Source organism: Ictalurus punctatus, chromosome 28 (assembly GCF_001660625.3).
Source record: "Ictalurus punctatus breed USDA103 chromosome 28, Coco_2.0, whole genome shotgun sequence".
Classification (NCBI taxonomy): domain Eukaryota; kingdom Metazoa; phylum Chordata; class Actinopteri; order Siluriformes; family Ictaluridae; genus Ictalurus; species Ictalurus punctatus.
In genome coordinates, this window is record NC_030443.2 from 5,383,152 (window position 1) to 5,401,081 (window position 17,930).

Below are 17,930 nucleotides of genomic sequence, written 5' to 3' on the forward strand. Positions count from 1 at the left end.
GCAGAAAAGAGATACTCACACGCTCTCTTTCACACACACACACACACACACACACACAGATCACATGATACACACAGATCACATGATACACAGCACTGTGAGAGAGGCTGCACTACATTGTGTCGCGTTCACTGAACACATCTATTAAATAAGGTTTTATAATGATCTAATGATACTCGGTACATAGGCTAAATCATTAAACGGTTAATTATTTATCTAAAATCATTTCAGATATTTTTATTTATTTATTTTATTTGTAAAATGGCAGGTTAGTGAATAAGCAGCCCCTATGTAAATAGAAGTTAACCAATGTACATAGGGGCAGGGGTTCATTTTTAGAGACACTTTTTTTTTTTTTAAAGGCCTGTTTGTTTTTGATACTGAATTATCAGACACAAATAAATATGTTTTAAATTTGTTGATTACATTGATTAATAGCTATCAACGTGTCATAATGATTTAAAAGTGTGGAATATGTGAGGCCTTGTTTAAATGTGAGGGGGTGTGGGAGTGGACCCAGATGGAATGAAAAAAAAAAAAAAGTTAAACTTGCACTATTATTGCTGTTGTCATTGATGATAATGATTATTTAATAGTGAGAAAAACTTTTAAACGTTCAAACTAGTTTCAGTTCCGGGCGCACGGTGGCTTAGTGGTTAGCACGTTCGGGTTTGATTTCCACCGCTGCCCTGTGTGTGCCCTGAGTTTGCATGTTCTCCCCGTGCTGTAGGGGTTTCCTCCGGGTACTCCTGTTTCCTCCCCTAGTCCAAAGACATGCTGATAGGCATGTCCAACATGTTTGTAGTGTTTGACTGGGTGTGTGTATGTGATTGTGCCCTGCGATGGATTGGTACCCTGTCCAGGGTGTACCCCGCCATGTACCCGATGCTCCCTGGGATAGGCTCCAGGTTCCCCGTGACCCTGTAGGATAAGTGGTGTAGAAGATGAATGGATTCTTTGAAAGTTTTCTGACTATTAAATAATACATTTGTGCTTATTTATTTATTTATTTATTTATTTATTACAACAATAACAACAACAATAATAGACATTACAGTGACTTGAAGATCTACGAATGAAGAAATCTTCTGAACCGTTCTTGTCTTAGCGCTCTTGAAGGTACCCTGATTCACGATGCCGTTGTCATCAACTCGAATAGTTCTGTGATTGGTCCGTTAGAAGCAGCGCTTCCTCGAGTCGTCCCGCCTCCGTGCGCGTTCGACTTCCGGTTTGTCTTATACACAATGTTAAACGCACGTGTGTGGTTAGGAAGTTTCAGCTAGCTTATAAATAGTGAAAGGAGCTAGAGGTGACATTAAGCAGCCAGCATGTCTTTTATCGTTACTAGGAGCCGCAGTAAACTGGGGCTTGGGGAGAATATTTCCAAGGATTCGGTACAGAGTGACTCTCAGAGAGAAATTGCGCGTGAATCACCTGCGTCTGAAAGGTAAATCATTCTGTTTAATAGGAATATGAAAAGCAAAAATGACCACTATATCAGCCTTGTAACTCCTGCACCGCTCATTGCTTCCATTCAGTGGCCATTTGGGCGATTGGGTGAGTCGATACTGAAGAATCGATTCTTTCGTTCGAAGAATCGAAACTAATATATGCTATAATAATAATATCTGAGGTATAATACGTAATATTGATGTGCAGGATAGGAAGTGCTACACACAGCTGGGCACGAGTGTGTTAAAGTGAACATGTATTATATTCTATAAGTCTCAAGTTATTTATTTCACATATAATTCTTAAAGTATTCACATATTCATATAATTGAGGTGGATCCGCAGCCTATCCCAGAAACACCGGTCCTCGGATGGGAATACATCCTGTCATTGCATTCATCCCATTCTTTCTAAATATCCTATCTCTCTTTTTTTGTTGTTGTCTCACAGTGACTCTGGCGACAGCTTGTTTTTGACCCAGTCTGTGACCTCACCTTCGAGGACTGTCAAAAGACACCATCCGTCTAACGATCCTCCGTGTCCCTTCAGTCAAGAGGTGGAGGATGTGCATGAGAAAGCCGGTGGCCGAAACGCACAGCACAAAGACACGGGGGTGAGCAGCGACTCCGACAGTGAAACGACTTATGATGTCTTGCTTCGTAGATGGAAGTTGCTGGCTAATTCACGTGGCAGGATTAACCAGCGGCCTCGCCCGAGTCGTAAGAGAGTATCTCCAAAGTGGATGGGGGTACCTTTCCTGAAGAAGTCTGTCTCTGTCCGCAAAAAACAAACTATAGTGGTAAGGATGTGCAAATGACAAAAAAAACAACAACAACTGTGAATATCAAGGTAGTTTTAGATCATAAGTTAGTAAAGCTTTATAGCACTTTTTCAAGCAATGTTTACAAAGTAGTGACTAAACTCGCCGCTGTTCAGCTGTGTTTTGGGTAAAACCAGCAGGTTGCAGTTGGATGAACTAAGTGATCTAGCAGGAGTATATTTAGGGATCATATTACAAAGGTATGTAGGAGCACCACTATGAAGACATTGGAAAATTAACAACAGGATTTTAAAGCCAATTCTGTAAGACCCAGGTAGCCAGTGAAGTGATGTAAGGGCCGGAGTGTTATCTTTATTTAGCTTCAGACTGTTCTGTGACATCCACATGTTTATGCTCTTATGCAGTTTACAAGGGTGCTAATCGACTTCTGGTGTAAGTGAGAGATAGAGTTGCGTGACCTCTGCATACTGATGGAAGGAGATGTTGTATCGATTAATTACACCAGCTAATGGCCGCGTATACAAGTTAAATAACAATGACCTAAAATTGAGCCTTGAGGAACACCGCAAGATATCACATGACGTCTGGAGGTGTGTGTACCCAGTGTAACATAGTATTCCCTGCCATTTATGTAAGATCTAAACCAATCTAGGACTAGGCCTGAAAACAACCCAGTTTTGCAGTCAGTCAAGCAGAATCCCATGATCAACTGTGTCAAAGACCAGCACTGAGATCTAAGAGAACTAGAATTGACAGATTACCTGAGTCTGTATTTTGTTGCAGATCATTTAAAAACTTTTAGAAGAGCAGTTTCTGTGCAATGGAATCTGGGGTCGTCAGTCTTTTTGGTTGTCAGTGAAACTTGGAAAAAGTAAGATTTTTTAGCAGAGCTAAGTATTTTCCAAGTAGGGCTGCAACTAACGATAATTTTCATAGCCAGTTATTTTTTTCGATTAATCGGATGGGGCAAACTTTCAGGTTAGTAAAAAACTAATTTGAGACAATATTACCTTTCTAAAATTCATACATTAGACCAGTGGTTCTCAACCTTTTGTGAGCTCTGGACCCCCAGCATATTTGGAACAATCCACAAGGACCCCCTCACTCCACAACAATTATAGGCTATATATTAAACTGACATTTCTATATATGGTACTTTATTTTATTAATATTTAATATTAATAATATATATATAATTTAAACACTTTAAAAACTTTCCTATGGACCCCCTGCAATTACTCCACTAACCACTAGGGGGTCCGTGGACTATTTTATTATTATCGGTTTTATCGATTAGTTGTTGCAGCTCTATTTTCAAGTTGGTTTTTATAGTCTGCATTCTCTTTTTGCAGTGTTCTTACAATGGAGGTACTGTTTCTCCAAGGGGCAGCTTTAATTATCCCAGAGACAGATTTTGCTTTTAAGGGGGCAACGGAGTTAATACATTTGGTCAGCCTGCCACTAAATCTCTCTACTAGAGCGTCTAAGGAAGGGAGTGAAAGAGGGGGGAGAGATGATTAGTGTTGGGTAAGTTACTCAAAAAAAGTAATACACTTAAAATAAATTAATAAATAAAAATCGGGGTTTATCCATTTTTCCTCACACTGACTGTGAGCAAACATTTGGCGGAATTGAGAGACTGTCAGCCAATAAGACACCAGTATTTCCACGCGTTTTCCTGTAAACGCTGTCCGATTGGTCTCGCCTCCGTTCACTGAGGATATAAAATTACAACACCACCGTCTTCTTTTACTGATGTTCAGTTACGTAGTGACAAACTGTTCCAAGTGGAGAATTATTCATGGCTACAGAAAAAATCTTCGGGACTACAGGCCCGAATGCCCAGGACAGGTTACGCCATTGGCAGCCATGCAAAACGTCATTTATTTAAAAAATGCATTTTATTTAATATTGTTTTCTTAACAGTAAATTTGTAATGAAAGTAATGTAATTTTATTGACATCAGGAACTAATCAAATTACATAAATTAAAAAATGTTATGCATTAGATTACTGCGTTCTCAGAAAGACATTAGAATACAGTTACTTTGTAACGCGTTATACCCAACTCTGCAGATGATCTGAGCTCCATGAAGGTCACAGCTGTATCAGCGGTGAGATAGCGCTTAGTGATAGTCCTCTAATCACTCATAGTGTTAGTACATGCTGTAATTTCAAAGAAGACACAATAGTGGTCTAGGGGAACCAAAGAATTTAGAACCTGGAGGTTGTAATTACTGTCGAGCCTTGTTTCTGTCAGGAAAAGAAAACCCAGCAACAAGTTTGCTAATTACAAAAGACTTATTTTTGTTCATGACTGTATATTTAGTACTGCAGATTTAAGAATAGGGAGATGTGATTGTTATTATAATAATTACTTTACAGTCCACCTTAATTAAATGACATGTATTTGAGAACCTCTTCTGTTTCCTGCGGAAATGCCACCAAGTATTGCAAATGACAGGAATATTCTGAAAAGTAGCATGGTTGCCTACATGTCAGACACGCTCACTGGAAGGTACTGCTGAAAAATGTAGTGGGAGAAGGAATCAGTCTTGGGGTGCGACGCTGACTGGGACTCGAATGCTTACTTATAACCTACTCTATAGAATCTCCCATCCATTCTTAAAAGCCTTCAGCAGCAGCAACAACAGCACTGCTACACACAACCCCGGGAAGTGGATAGCACAGCCACGGTCACCCTTCAGATCAGTCGTCACCAGACTGAGAAATATGACTGAAGAAATGGATGAAATACATGGGCTTCTAACTAAGCTCAGCAATGTTCAGATGAAATCCATCCACTTTAAAGAGATGTCTTCGCTCCCAGAACAGGTTAAATTTGTCCGAAATGCACCCCTTGGGCAGCGCATGTAGAGGTCAGCCAGATGTTTATCCCCAGCATTCTACTAAAGTGTCTCGAACCCCCTCCCGATTGTTTGTATCGGGCCTGATGTATGCAGTTTGAGTGAAGAGGAGTTCAGAGTCCAGAAGCCGAAGAAAATCTTGTCGTGAAACTCCTGACTGCTGTTTAGAAATGTCATTTGAACCCGCTTGTACGATTATTTTGTCAGTAGTTGGATTGTTCTTTACAATTTGTTGGATGTTGATGCCTAGTGCAGAAATAGCTGATTTTTTTGGGGCATCCGTCTTGACTCGCTGATCCTTCGTTTGTCAAATTTGCTAATGTTTGTAACTTTAAAGATGGAATAGAAGTGTGGGAAAACTCAGAAAAAGAAAATAATAGTGGAGGGGAAAAAAGGCAGAGGATAGAGAACAAGCTGCTCAGTCCTCGAAGGTCAGATGGTCACATTTTTGATGTGTGTGTGTGTGTGTATATGTATGTGTGTGTGTATATATATGAGATTGCAATACTTAAAATAAATAAATAATAGTAACAAAATTTAAAAATCACATTCAAATAAAACAACAGTCCCTGAAAGTTTGCACTCAAAATATCACATATTGGATGCTATATACGTTTTCATATATATATATATATATATATATATATATATATATATATATATAATATAATATAATATAATATAATATAATATATATATATATATATATATATATATATATTATATAATATTATATATATATAATATAATATATATATATATATATATATATATATATATATATATATTTATATTATATTATATTATATATATATATAATATAATATATATATATATATATATATTATATAATATATATATATATATATATATATAATATAATATATATATTATATTATATTATATTATATATAATATAATATAATATAATATATATATATATATATATATATATATATATATATATATATATATACATACATACACCACCTTAGAATATTGTAACCGCCTTACATCCCCCTCCCAAACCATGGTACACTATTATCATTTAAATTGTTCTATAAATAAGACTTTAGATTAATAATTAATCTAATTTAGACTTATAGAGTGCCCTCCACTAATATTGGCACCTTTGGTAAATATGAGCAAAGAAGGCTGTGAAAAATTGTCTTTATTGTTGAAACTTTTGATCTTTTGTTTAAAAAATTCACAAAAATACTCTGCTCTCATGGATATCAAACGATTGCAAACACGACACGGGTTTATCCAAAAAAATTTTGTTGTACAATTTTTTTTTTCAAATATCAATGGGAATATACTTAAAATATATTTTCTCATGAACTCATAGTGGTGCCAATAATTGTTGCACATTGTATATTTTGTATATAACATATTCTAATTTAAAAAAAAAATAAATATTGTATAGAACAGTTATTTTTTTGATAAACTTATTTTGTGCAATTGTTTGATATCCATGAGAGCAGAGTATTTTTATGTGAAATTTTTTTTTTTTTTTTTTTTTTTTAACAAAAGATCACAACCACAGCCGTCTTTGCTCATATATACCAAGGGTGCCAATATTAATGGAGTGCACTGTATCTATCAGCCGAATGTTAAAGGAATGGCAACAATTTAAGTGCATTCTCAGAAAATGGAAATGTCTGGAAACTTTTTTTCTTCTTCTTCAATTTTAGATAAATTACATTTCGTTCCAGCTATATAAGGTGAAGGTAATCGTTTTATAATTTTATTTCCGTCTATCAGAATTCAGAGGTTGGTGGGTTCTTTAAATGCATATTGAAGCTGAGCAAAGGTCATGGAGACAAAAGAAGAGGAGAGCTGAGTCCATCTTTATTGCTTTCTGAGTGAGTTTACCATTGTATTATACAAAACATGAATACAGTATTGTGTAGGTTTTATATTTGTTTCTGTTGAAGCGTGTAATTTGACATTGGCCATGCTGTTGGAGGAAAAAGATCTACAATGTAGTGGTGTGGAGCAGCCTTAGTAAGCAGGACTTACTGTTAGGACCGTGAAGTTGATCATTTTCCTATAACGAAGATTACATTATACTCAGTATACTAATAAATTATGTACTTATTAACCAGTTATAGTTAGGGTTGACATTCTTGAAGGTCCATGAGTCCCCTCACCAACCTTTCTTGAAGTTGATCATTTTGTCATGTTCCTGAGGAACTAGGATCTTTTCTGTCCTGAAGACTTTCCTGTGGTGGAAAACAGAGTGCTGCCACCGGTGACTCCTTCCATAAATAAATGAATGAATCGACATCTAACAGAAATTTTATCAACAGTTACAATTATGTGGAGCGTCCGAGCATACAAGTCCTGGTGTCATTTGTTATCATAACGTATTAGAACGAGCAAATTAAAATAAACCTGTCGTCGGAATTGCAGCCGAAAAGACAATCGGAGCTGCTGAAATTAATCAACACCTTGCAAAAAAACTGAATTGCGAGTACAGTAGTGCTGTGGTAGGAATGTTATAAACATTGAATCCATGTCAGAAAACTCTTGCTGTTTTCATTTCAGTCAAGAGGTGAGTGAACATATTAATACACAATATTAATCTATTTTATTCGTCTGTCCTTTTATTGACTTTTTTCGGATTTAATTTACAGACGGAAGGAAAGCAGTATGCAAACAGAAGATGATGATGATGATGAGGACGTTAAAAAAGTGGTATATTTTGCAGTTATATTTTGACAGTTGTGATGTTTTCACTTTTTGCCATGCAACAAAAAACTGAATAGGACAAAAACCCTGAATAATAATTTAAAAAATAATAAAACAGCAAATGAGCAAATAAATCTAATAAAACCACAAATTAGCCAATCAACATATGAATTTGGAATTACTGACAGTTGCAGTTTTAACTGACACCCTTGCTGGCCCCACCCCGTTTCCTACCAAATGCTCATTAGTTTAAGCATTAGTGATTTAGGGATACACCAAATTTTTCGACTGAAAAAGTTCAAAAATTTGTCAAATGTATCACTTCACAAATAACTTAAATGGTAAGTGCAACACTTTTTTGAGCAGCAACAGATTAACAGTGAAAATGTCTGCCATTTAGAACCATTTCAAGGTTTCTTTGAGGGACTGAAAGTTTAAAAAAAAAACTGTTTACTGCATTGTATCTGTGACTTCAGGGGTGGCAGGTTCGTCAAGTAACAAGGATCCATTTGAATGCCGTTTTGAAGTCAAAATTTGTAATTCTGCATCGTCGTTTTAGCATTTGACTTTTCAGAAACGTCATGATTGATTGTTTCATTCTTTTCTAGTTATTCTTTAGTTTTCTCTCAAGCCATCAAACAGACATTTTATTATTGTTAATCAATATGTCTGATTTTGTTTTAGGATAAAGATTGCTTTATTGAGAACACACATAAAAGAAACCAACAAACATGGCTACCATCCCTGAAATGGAAAACGAGACAGGCTCCAGAAACGTGCACTAAGAAAAGCAACAAATGTCAAGAGGAGCAGGAGACGTGTTCTCAAACCAGGAAAGTTGCTGAAGACCTGATGGCGCCTCAAGATGACGCAGATGTATATAATGAGAGCAGCTCACTTAATATAGAAGTGTCTCGGTCCACGGAGAACGGTGAGAAAAGCAGGAAATCTGCCGAATGGAACTGGATGGAACCAATTGATGAAACGTCAGACGAGGAGACGCAGCGGCCAAATTTGGTAGACCAGGATGAAGACGAAACCCAGATTTTGCAGGACAACCCTATGGACAGAGAAGGAAGGGAAGATGCACCCTGCTTGGAGAACATCTCATCCTGTGAACACCAAGTACAAGTCCAGGATATCCATCAAGGCGTACATCATGAGCCACTTGGAAACGAAACCCAGATTTTGCAGGACAACCCTACGGACAAAGAAGGAAAGGAAGATGCACTCTGCTTTGAGAACATCTCATCCTGTGAACACCAAGTACAAGTCCAGGATATCCATCAAAGCGTACATCACGAGCCACTGGAAAACGAAGACTTTGGTAGTGTTAGTGGAGGTTTCATCAGCTCACAGGATCTTTTTCAAGAACCAAATAATCAATCAAGTCCTTTAAAAGAGACTAGTGTTGAAAATGATAAGGAAGTCTTAGAAAGCATTGTAGTACCACATGATGACATAGGTTTGATAATAAAGAAAAAGGGTTCATTAATCTTGGAAGATATGGAGGGTGACTTTCTTAAATATTCCAAATCTCTGAGGACTCACCCGAGTGAAATAGTCTCACCAACAGCTGGAGATATATGCCAGGTAAGAAAGGAAAAGGACAAGACGACATTGGATATGCAAGATCCACACCATCATTCATCACTGCCATTAGAGGATTACGAATCAGGATCCATAGGAAATGATTACTCAAGTTGTAGTAAGGATATCCTCATGGTCAGACAGGAAGAGAAGACCGAGACCCCACTGTTCAATTTTGGTGGATTGAAATTTCTGAAGAGGAAGAAAAATAAAAAGACTAAAGACCCTGAGATCTCAGATAACCTGGCACCAAGACAAGCTGATTTGGGTCAGAATGAATATTCTGCACTTCACTTTGATGACGTCAAGCGTAAAAAAAGAAGAAAGGTCAAAAATGATCGGTTGTTGGAGGAAACAGTTTATACCTTGCCAGACATCAGTATTGCTGCAGACTCAAGTCTATTAGTTCAGGACTCTTCAGTGGTTTGTGCTTCAGTTAGTGGAAGTAAACCAAAGAGAAAAAAGGGCAAAAATGATTGGTTGTTGGAGGAACCAGTTGACACCTTGCCAGACATCAGTGTTGCTGCAGACTCGAGTCTGTCAGTTCAGGACTCTTCAGTGGTTTGTGCTTCAGTTAGTGGAAGTAAACCAAAGAGAAAAAAGGGCAAAAATGATTGGTTGTTGGAGGAACCAGTTGACACCTTGCCAGACATCAGTGTTGCTGCAGACTCGGGTCTATCAGTTCAGGACTCTTCAGTGGTTTGTGCTACAGTTTGTGGAAGTAAACCAAAGAGTAAAAAGGACAAAAATTATCGGTTGTTGGAGGAACCAGTTGACACCTTGCCAGACATCAGTGTTGCTGCAGACTCGGGTCTATCAGTTCAGGACTCTTCAGTGGTTTGTGCTACAGTTAGTGGAAGTAAAGCAAAGAAAAAGAGAAAAAAGGACAAAAATGATCGGTTGTTGGAGGAACCAGTTGACACCTTGCCAGACATCAGTATTGCTGCAGACTCTGGTCTATCAGTTCAGGACTCTTCAGTGGTTTGTGCTTCAGTTAGTGGAAGTAAACCAAAGAGAAAAAAGGGCAAAAATGATTGGTTGTTGGAGGAACCAGTTGACACCTTGCCAGACATCAGTGTTGCTGCAGACTCGGGTCTATCAGTTCAGGACTCTTCAGTGGTTTGTGCTACAGTTAGTGGAAGTAAAGCAAAGAAAAAGAGAAAAAAGGACAAAAATGATCGGTTGTTGGAGGAACCAGTTGACACCTTGCCAGACATCAGTGTTGCTGCAGACTCTGGTCTATCAGTTCAGGACTCTTCAGTGGTTTGTGCTTCACTTAGTGGAAGTAAACCAAAGAGAAAAAAGGACAAAAATTATCGGTTGTTGGAGGAACCAGTTGACACCTTGCCAGACATCAGTGTTGCTGCAGACTCTGGTCTATCAGTTCAGGACTCTTCAGTGGTTTGTGCTTCAGTTAGTGGAAGTAAAGCAAAGAAAAAGAGAAAAAAGGACAAAAATGATCGGTTGTTGGAGGAACCAGTTGACACCTTGCCAGACATCAGTGTTGCTGCAGACTCGAGTCTGTCAGTTCAGGACTCTTCAGTGGTTTGTGCTTCAGTTAGTGGAAGTAAACCAAAGAGAAAAAAGGACAAAAATGATCGGTTGTTGGAGGAACCAGTTGACACCTTGCCAGACATCAGTGTTGCTGCAGACTCGAGTCTGTCAGTTCAGGACTCTTCAGTGGTTTGTGCTTCAGTTAGTGGAAGTAAACCAAAGAGTAAAAAGGACAAAAATTATCGGTTGTTGGAGGAACCAGTTGACACCTTGCCAGACATCAGTGTTGCTGCAGACTCTGGTCTATCAGTTCAGGACTCTTCAGTGGTTTGTGCTTCAGTGAATGGAATTAAACCAAAGAAAAAGAGAAAAAAAGACAAACATGGTCAACCAGTGCCTCAGGAAGATGAATGGATTGGTGTAGAGGAGGCTATCCAGATCCCCTGTCAAGGTTCAGCTTCTTTGGTGTCTATAGCTGAGGAAACTGAGCAGCTGACCAGAACTGATCTTTCTAATTTTGTTCAGTCTGATTGTCTTGAACCACAAAGGAAAAAGAAAAAGAAAAGGGCGAAGACGAAACAGGATTCAAGTCCTGTGATAACTGAGATCGTGGCTTGGCAGTGCAGTGAAGAATCTTATTCAAGCCATGGTATCAAAACTGTCAAGAAAAAGAAGAAAACGTTTATAGATGATGTTGGAGAAGGACAAGTAGGAGAGATGGCTACGGCCAGTAAGAATATTGGAGAACCGTTGGAGAAAATCCCCGAAATACCAGCAGGCATAGAAATCCAACCAGTGAATAGCATAGATTTGACAGATGACTCTATAACTCAAAGGAAGAAGAGGAAAAAAAGGAAACGGCAAAAGGTGGTCAGGGAAGAAAATATGGACGTTGAGGCATTGTTGGTAGAGACGACAGAACAAGTGGAGGCTCCAAATACTCAAGATTCTGAGCAGCAAGCAGCTGAGGTGGTTCTGGTGAGAAAGCCAAAGAAGAAAAAGGGCAGAATTAAAACGCATCAAGAAGAGGAGACGTCTAAAAATGCATCCGTGTCTCTCAGACTTGATCTCATAGAGATGACAACATCCAATACCCCAAGCACCAGAAGTGAGACTGGAGGGATTGGTGAGGAGGAAGGTGTTGGTGGATCAGAACCAGTGAAGAAGAAGAAAAAGAAGAGGAAAAGGAAAGAGTTGGAAAATGATGGATCGTGGTCGGTTTCTCACGGCTTGTTGCATCTGGATGACTCCCATTGGCAAAATACTAAACAGACAAGAGTAGTGAAAGAAGCTTCAAGTAGTGGACAAAATGACACCAATGAGACAAACAAATGTGAGAGGACCAAAGATGACCGTTCTGAAAGTAGCCAACAAGTACTGCAGTCAGAGGATACCATACAGCCTAATGGAAGGAAAAAGAAGAAGAAGAAGAAGAAGAAGCAATGGGTAGAAACAGACATAGAAGTGTATCCTGAGATTGTTGAACATGAATTGTGGCAGGAGAGTGGTTCTCCATCAGAACCTTCAGAAGCAATAATTGAGAAGGAGAAGAAGAAAAAGAATAGAAAGGACACAGTTGATAGAGGTGGGAATCAGATTTTAGATGTTGTACCTAAGCTATTTGCTGCAGAAGAATCAAGAGATGCTTTAGACACATGCCATGCTAAAAAGGACAGTATTTCATCCTCAGGGGGTGCATTATTAGTACATATTAAGAAAAAGAAGCAAGTAAGAGACCCAGATAATGATCTAGATGCACTCGGAGCTGAAAAAGTCGCTGTCTCTGGCAAGTCAAATTGGTGTTCATGGACCGACAGTGCAAAACTCAAAAAGAAGAGAAAGAGAGACCATCTGTGATTGATTTATTCATTCATTTATTTATTTATTTCACTTCAAAATGTTAGGGTGCTTGTTTTGTTTTGTTTTGTTTTGGGGTTTTTCGCTTATTACAAAATGTAAGTTGTTTTTATCCCTAACTATGGAGCACGGTTTTCACGGCTATCGTAACAGAACCATTTACTTTAACCGTCAAAGTTTCGAAAATGCATATTTTTGTAATCCAAATCATGTATATTTTTGTTAGTGAATTTCCACATCATTTTTATCCATTTATAGTTGCATTTAATGGGGTGAAACATCCATGCAACTAGCTTGTTCCTGGTATCGTTTAAATTGTAACAGCTATAACCAGTTCTCTCACCAGGATCTCTTTTTGTCCTCTCTCTTGAAGTTAATAAGACAATGAAACGTGTCATGTTACTGACAAAGTACAATGTCCTTCATTTTTCCGACATTCCTGTGTCGGAGAACTTGACCCAGTCAGAATCAAGAGTTCAACAGTGCTGTGATATGGATGTAATGTAATCATAAGAAGCCCTAGTTTTTCCAAAACGTTTGACTAGTAGTGTACAGCCACATCCCTTTTGTTTAAATTGAAAACTTTTTTTTTTATATCCATTTAAATATGTATTTTTTTATATATATATATTTTTTTTAAATAACAAAGTCTTTATTTTTGTAGAACTTTCATATACAAAACTGCTTTAACTAAGAAAATTAACCACACTCCATTGCTAATGTTAAATATTTCTGCTTAATTATTTTCCTGAAGAGGGGAAGCGTCTACCTCATCTGGTACGTAAGGCTTAACTGCTAGTTATTTCTGAACACTGCAGAAGTTTGAAGTTCAACTTTGATCACGGTTTATGCAGAAACTGTAATGTTACATTATTATTATTTTTTTAAATAAAATGTTACCTTCAATTTCAAATGAATGGTGTGTTAAATGAGGTTAGTCACAAAAAATTTAAAAAGTTTACACTGTTCTGTGCTGTGGAAGCGCAGCCATGTTTGCCAGTGATAGATTTTGCAGTTAGGTGAAGCCATTAGGCTGGTAAAATAAGCATTTCAGTGTTTATACTTCAATTCTGAAGCAATTACATGGATTTCATGTCATAATTAGGTTATACTAAATCATATTTTAGACAGTTACTGCAAACTTGAACCTAGAACTAGAAAGATCTCAGTATGTAAGTCACAAAATTAATGAAGTAACATTGGTTAAATTAAGTCAACTAGAAGGGGGGGGGGGTACAGTTAGCATAACCAAACATCATATCAATAAACAAGAACAATACATGAACAGCTAAAACTAGAGCAGACTACACCTTATGAACATTGAAAGAGGAGCAGGTACCACAGGTACTACTACAATTTGCTTCCACAGTCTTCGTGGATATCTGATGTTTGACTTCTTTTTAAAATGTTTGAATGAGTTCATTAGAAGAAGGACATATGGTTTTGTTTAAGGAATAAAGCACTTTGGGAGCATGTTATAGGAAAGTATTCAGTGGTGGGGTGGTGTGATGTGGCCTGAGATGAAGTGGAATATTAATTCATTAAAGAACATGATTTTTACTCATTTATTAATATGTTGAATGTTGTGGAACATCCAAGAATCAAGTTAGTTCCCGTTTTATGTTATAGCAGCTCTAAAAATGTCAAGTTATTTTCACACAGTTCTGACTGTACGTTTCGCCTGCGAGTTAATATTGAACAGTTGTGACTCTGTGCTTCCGTTTCCCATAATCAAACCACAACAAAAACCTAGCAATGTGTTGCGAGGCAATATAACCTAAGTGAAGTATTCTTTTCAGCGGGACTGGGCCACTCCTGGAGAGTGTGTTAACAGGATGTGAGATAAAAAGAAGGTAATTGTGAGATCATTCTGCATAACATTTTCTCATACGTAGTGGAAATAAGCTTCCATACCTTTATCTCTCTCTCTCTTGACATTAATAAGACAAAAAAATCTCATGTTACTGAAAAACCAGAAATCCCTCCATCATAAAGACACAAAATGTGACGCTACACCCTTGTCTATGTTAAAGCGCTGTTGCTGGAGACACTTTCAAAAATGGTGAACGTCTCATCAGAAAAAAGCTTCACCATATTTACCATTGCAAGTTTTTAAAAAAAAATCTGTTTATGTGGAACATCTGCCATGCAAGTCCCTATGAAAGATGTTACTATATAAATTATAATGTATTAGAACGAGCACTTAAATATAAACCTTGCCACCGAAACTGCCGACCAATCAGAATTGAAAATGATTGAACTGACTGTAGACAATCATGGAGTGTAGATCACTAACTAACTAAAGGAGCCTGAGAACAGAACCTTGGGGGATTCACTGTGTTGCTGGGGATGTGCAAGGTTTCTGGTTGCCTAAGGAAACTAGGTGTTGTCTTCCTGAGCACTAGGAACTGAATTAAGCTAGTGCTGTCTGCCAAACATGTCCTAAATAGTGGATAGCTGTATAAAAATGTGTGATGAGTGAGGCTACTTTGTAGATTCTTCTGTTTTTAATGTTCAGCTGTTATTTTTTATTATTATTATTGACTGTTGTAAAGTATGATTGAACTCAAGTAGATGGTGTATGTATTTTTTTTTTCTTTGAGTATTTCCTTGGTTCTTTTTGCATTTAGAACATTTATATGTCTGATTGTAGTGTTTTGGAAATCAAATTGCCTCAGATTAGTGCCTCCATGGTGAATTCTGCTCTGTAGTCACTTGACTCCAAGTAGTCGTCTAGCAAAGTTCATGTGTGCTAATACTGGAATAGCTCTTGGTGGTTAGGGAGTTCCCCAGGGGGAAATGGGGGAGGGGGGGGTTGATAAATGTATCTTAAAGTATTTTTAATTTTTTTAAAATGATGAAACATCTGATTACTTTCATCCAGCTCGATTTTTGGTGGTAATATGATTAAGACTTGGGTTTCATTACATTTCTTTTACTTGGTTCCGAAGCAAGGCTTTTATTTCCACCATATTTAACAAGTCTGTTTTTACAACTAAGCTTTGGGCACTTTAAAAGACTCTTGAGGGACTTTTAAGGTGTGTGTCATATACTGTACATAGCCTCTCACTGGGGAGTCAGAAGACCTCTGAAACAGGAAATACAAAAGTCAGAGACTGATATTTCTTTGAATAATCTGAACTATTATGAAAGGGAAAGAAGTATTGGAAGTAGGGAATGCCATGAAAAATCTGAAGTATTACTACAGTCTATATGGAATTTTACATTTTCAAGTGTGATAACATGGTAAAAGAAGCAAGTATTGTGCAAGTATTGTGCAAAGTAAGCAAGTATTGTGCAAAGTCAGTTTTAAAGATCAAGTTGTATAGTAAACCACTTAATTTGACTAATTTGAACTTTCAAATCATATTCATATATTCAAATCATATTTCAGTGAACTATCTTACAAGTTCTTGTTGATTTGGCTTTGAATATGTCATTCGACTACTGGTGGGATCTCAACGGGCTTAATTATACCACAACCTTTAAGAAGCTCAACTCTCATGGGACCAGGACCTTCTGAAACCTGTTAAAAAGGAATCCCTTATGGTGGCGCCTACTGACTTTCTCATTCCTAGCTCACTCTGCAAAATGTGAAAGATTTAATCTCATTTATGAAAGTCTGAGAACGTTCTCACATCTTCCACTTGACCAAGACTGAGGTTTTACCTGCTGGACTTTGTAAAAAAAAAATAAAATAAAGGCAAACCAAATACACACTCATGCAGTTGTCCGGTTGTAGGCCTACCATTTGTCTGCATGGATAGGAATAGCTGATTTTTGAGACTTTGTAGGGACATTTGGCTGGTCCTCATGAGGAAAACTTAAGCATCATTTATTATAAAGCTATAAGAGGCAAAAAGTTTCCTTTTGGTTACTGAAGTAGTTGGTGTTAAATTTAGCTGCGGTCATAGTATTAATTAGGGTGAATTCAGTAATGTTGGGACACTGTTTATATTTCTATCTTGTTTAAGCTTTCTTGTTATTAACAAAAACAATCAACGTGGAACATTTTTTCATATATGATCTTAAGTTGCATTGCTTGTCAAAACGGACTGAAAATCATTTGAATGACGTTTGGGGACACTTTCATTAGATTACATTTAGGTTTATGTTTAATGTGTTATTTATTTGTAGCATAATTACTTGGGGCTTAATATGACATATTAAGAAGGCCTGAGTAACTATAATTTCTTACAGCAATAAGAACAACCACAACAGGGTTTTTACAAGTACAGAATAATTACCAAATGTTTTCTAAAATTCAGTTTTAACAGACTGTGTTAAAATCTTTGTAAGTGAACACCGAAAGTAACATTTTAGCATTTCTTTCTTGCAGTAGTCACTTAGAACTAAATTTTTGTGTTTTTTTAATCCTTGTGTATCCTTATGGACATGTCTTTTTTTTTAAATGATCCTTTTGTTTACGTTAATGCAAACAGCATAAATTTTTCAAAAGGTATGTATTTTTATTGGAATTTTAATATTTTCCCCTCATTTGCTTTCATATATCCATTTCAAACTAGGTACACAAAATAGTTACACTCAGGACCTTAAAGACAAAAATGTCCCCATTAAACTGATGTTTTAGCATAAAATCATGCATTCTGTGTTAATGGGCTTTTATTTTGTTGACAAGGTTTCAAAACCTTTAATTTTATTTAATTTTTTTCTGAAATATGTACTATTTTCTCAGGTTTAGCCTCTGGGGAAAATACACACGTTTCCTTTTTTCTGATTCTGTTGTATTATAAAGCGCTGCAGATGAACTGAATAAATGATGCAGCTATAATTTTGTGTGTGTGTGTGGATATGGATATCAGTGTTGTGGTTTGTATGTGTGTACTGAAAAATTTTGTTTGTGTGAACAGTCTGAAAGAAAGAAATAATAATGTACTGGAAATCACAAATCCCACCGCATGTATGCGAGTCATAGAAGGTTACTGAGCTTTGAAGATTTTTGCATTATGTAAACAAGCCAGCATTTAAAGTGTTACAATTCTGAAAATGAATGAATGTTTGGTAATCATGATCAGAACCAATGCTTATATATATATATATATATATATATATATATATATATATATATATATATATATATATATATATATATATATATATATATATATATATATATATAAAATTAAATAAATAAAAACTACGTCAGTGAAAGTGGAAAAAATTTATTAATATATAA

At 36.8% G+C, this 17,930-nt stretch overlaps 1 protein-coding gene across 3 annotated transcripts; it reads left to right on the top strand.

Annotated features, from left to right (window-relative positions):
• The first annotated feature begins 1,202 nt into the window (after positions 1 to 1,202).
• On the top strand, positions 1,203 to 13,639 carry pho (phoenix). Of its 3 annotated transcripts, XM_017460426.3 has the most exons (5): positions 1,203 to 1,447; positions 1,902 to 2,250; positions 6,863 to 6,963; positions 7,738 to 7,798; positions 8,477 to 13,639. In XM_017460426.3, the coding sequence occupies exons 1-5, from the start codon at positions 1,329 to 1,331 to the stop codon at positions 12,731 to 12,733; spliced, it is 4,887 nt and encodes a 1,628-aa protein (XP_017315915.2). In that variant the 5' UTR covers positions 1,203 to 1,328; the 3' UTR covers positions 12,734 to 13,639. The 3 variants fall into 3 exon arrangements, with proteins under 3 accessions (XP_017315915.2, XP_017315916.2, XP_053533022.1); XM_017460427.3 differs by lacking the exons at positions 6,863 to 6,963; positions 7,738 to 7,798; XM_053677047.1 differs by lacking the exons at positions 1,203 to 1,447; positions 1,902 to 2,250; positions 7,738 to 7,798 and having other exon boundaries at positions 6,947 to 6,963.
• Positions 13,640 to 17,930: the final 4,291 nt, after the last annotated feature.

Excerpts from the sequence above, each read along its gene's own strand:
- pho (XM_017460426.3), top strand. The coding sequence starts at position 1,329 with ATGTCTTTTATCGTTACTAGGAGCCGCAGTAAACTGGGGCTTGGGGAG. Across the intron at positions 1,448-1,901 it reads GAATCACCTGCGTCTGAAAG|TGACTCTGGCGACAGCTTGT; the intron begins GTAAATCATTCT and ends GTTGTCTCACAG. Across the intron at positions 2,251-6,862 it reads GCAAAAAACAAACTATAGTG|AATTCAGAGGTTGGTGGGTT; the intron begins GTAAGGATGTGC and ends TCCGTCTATCAG.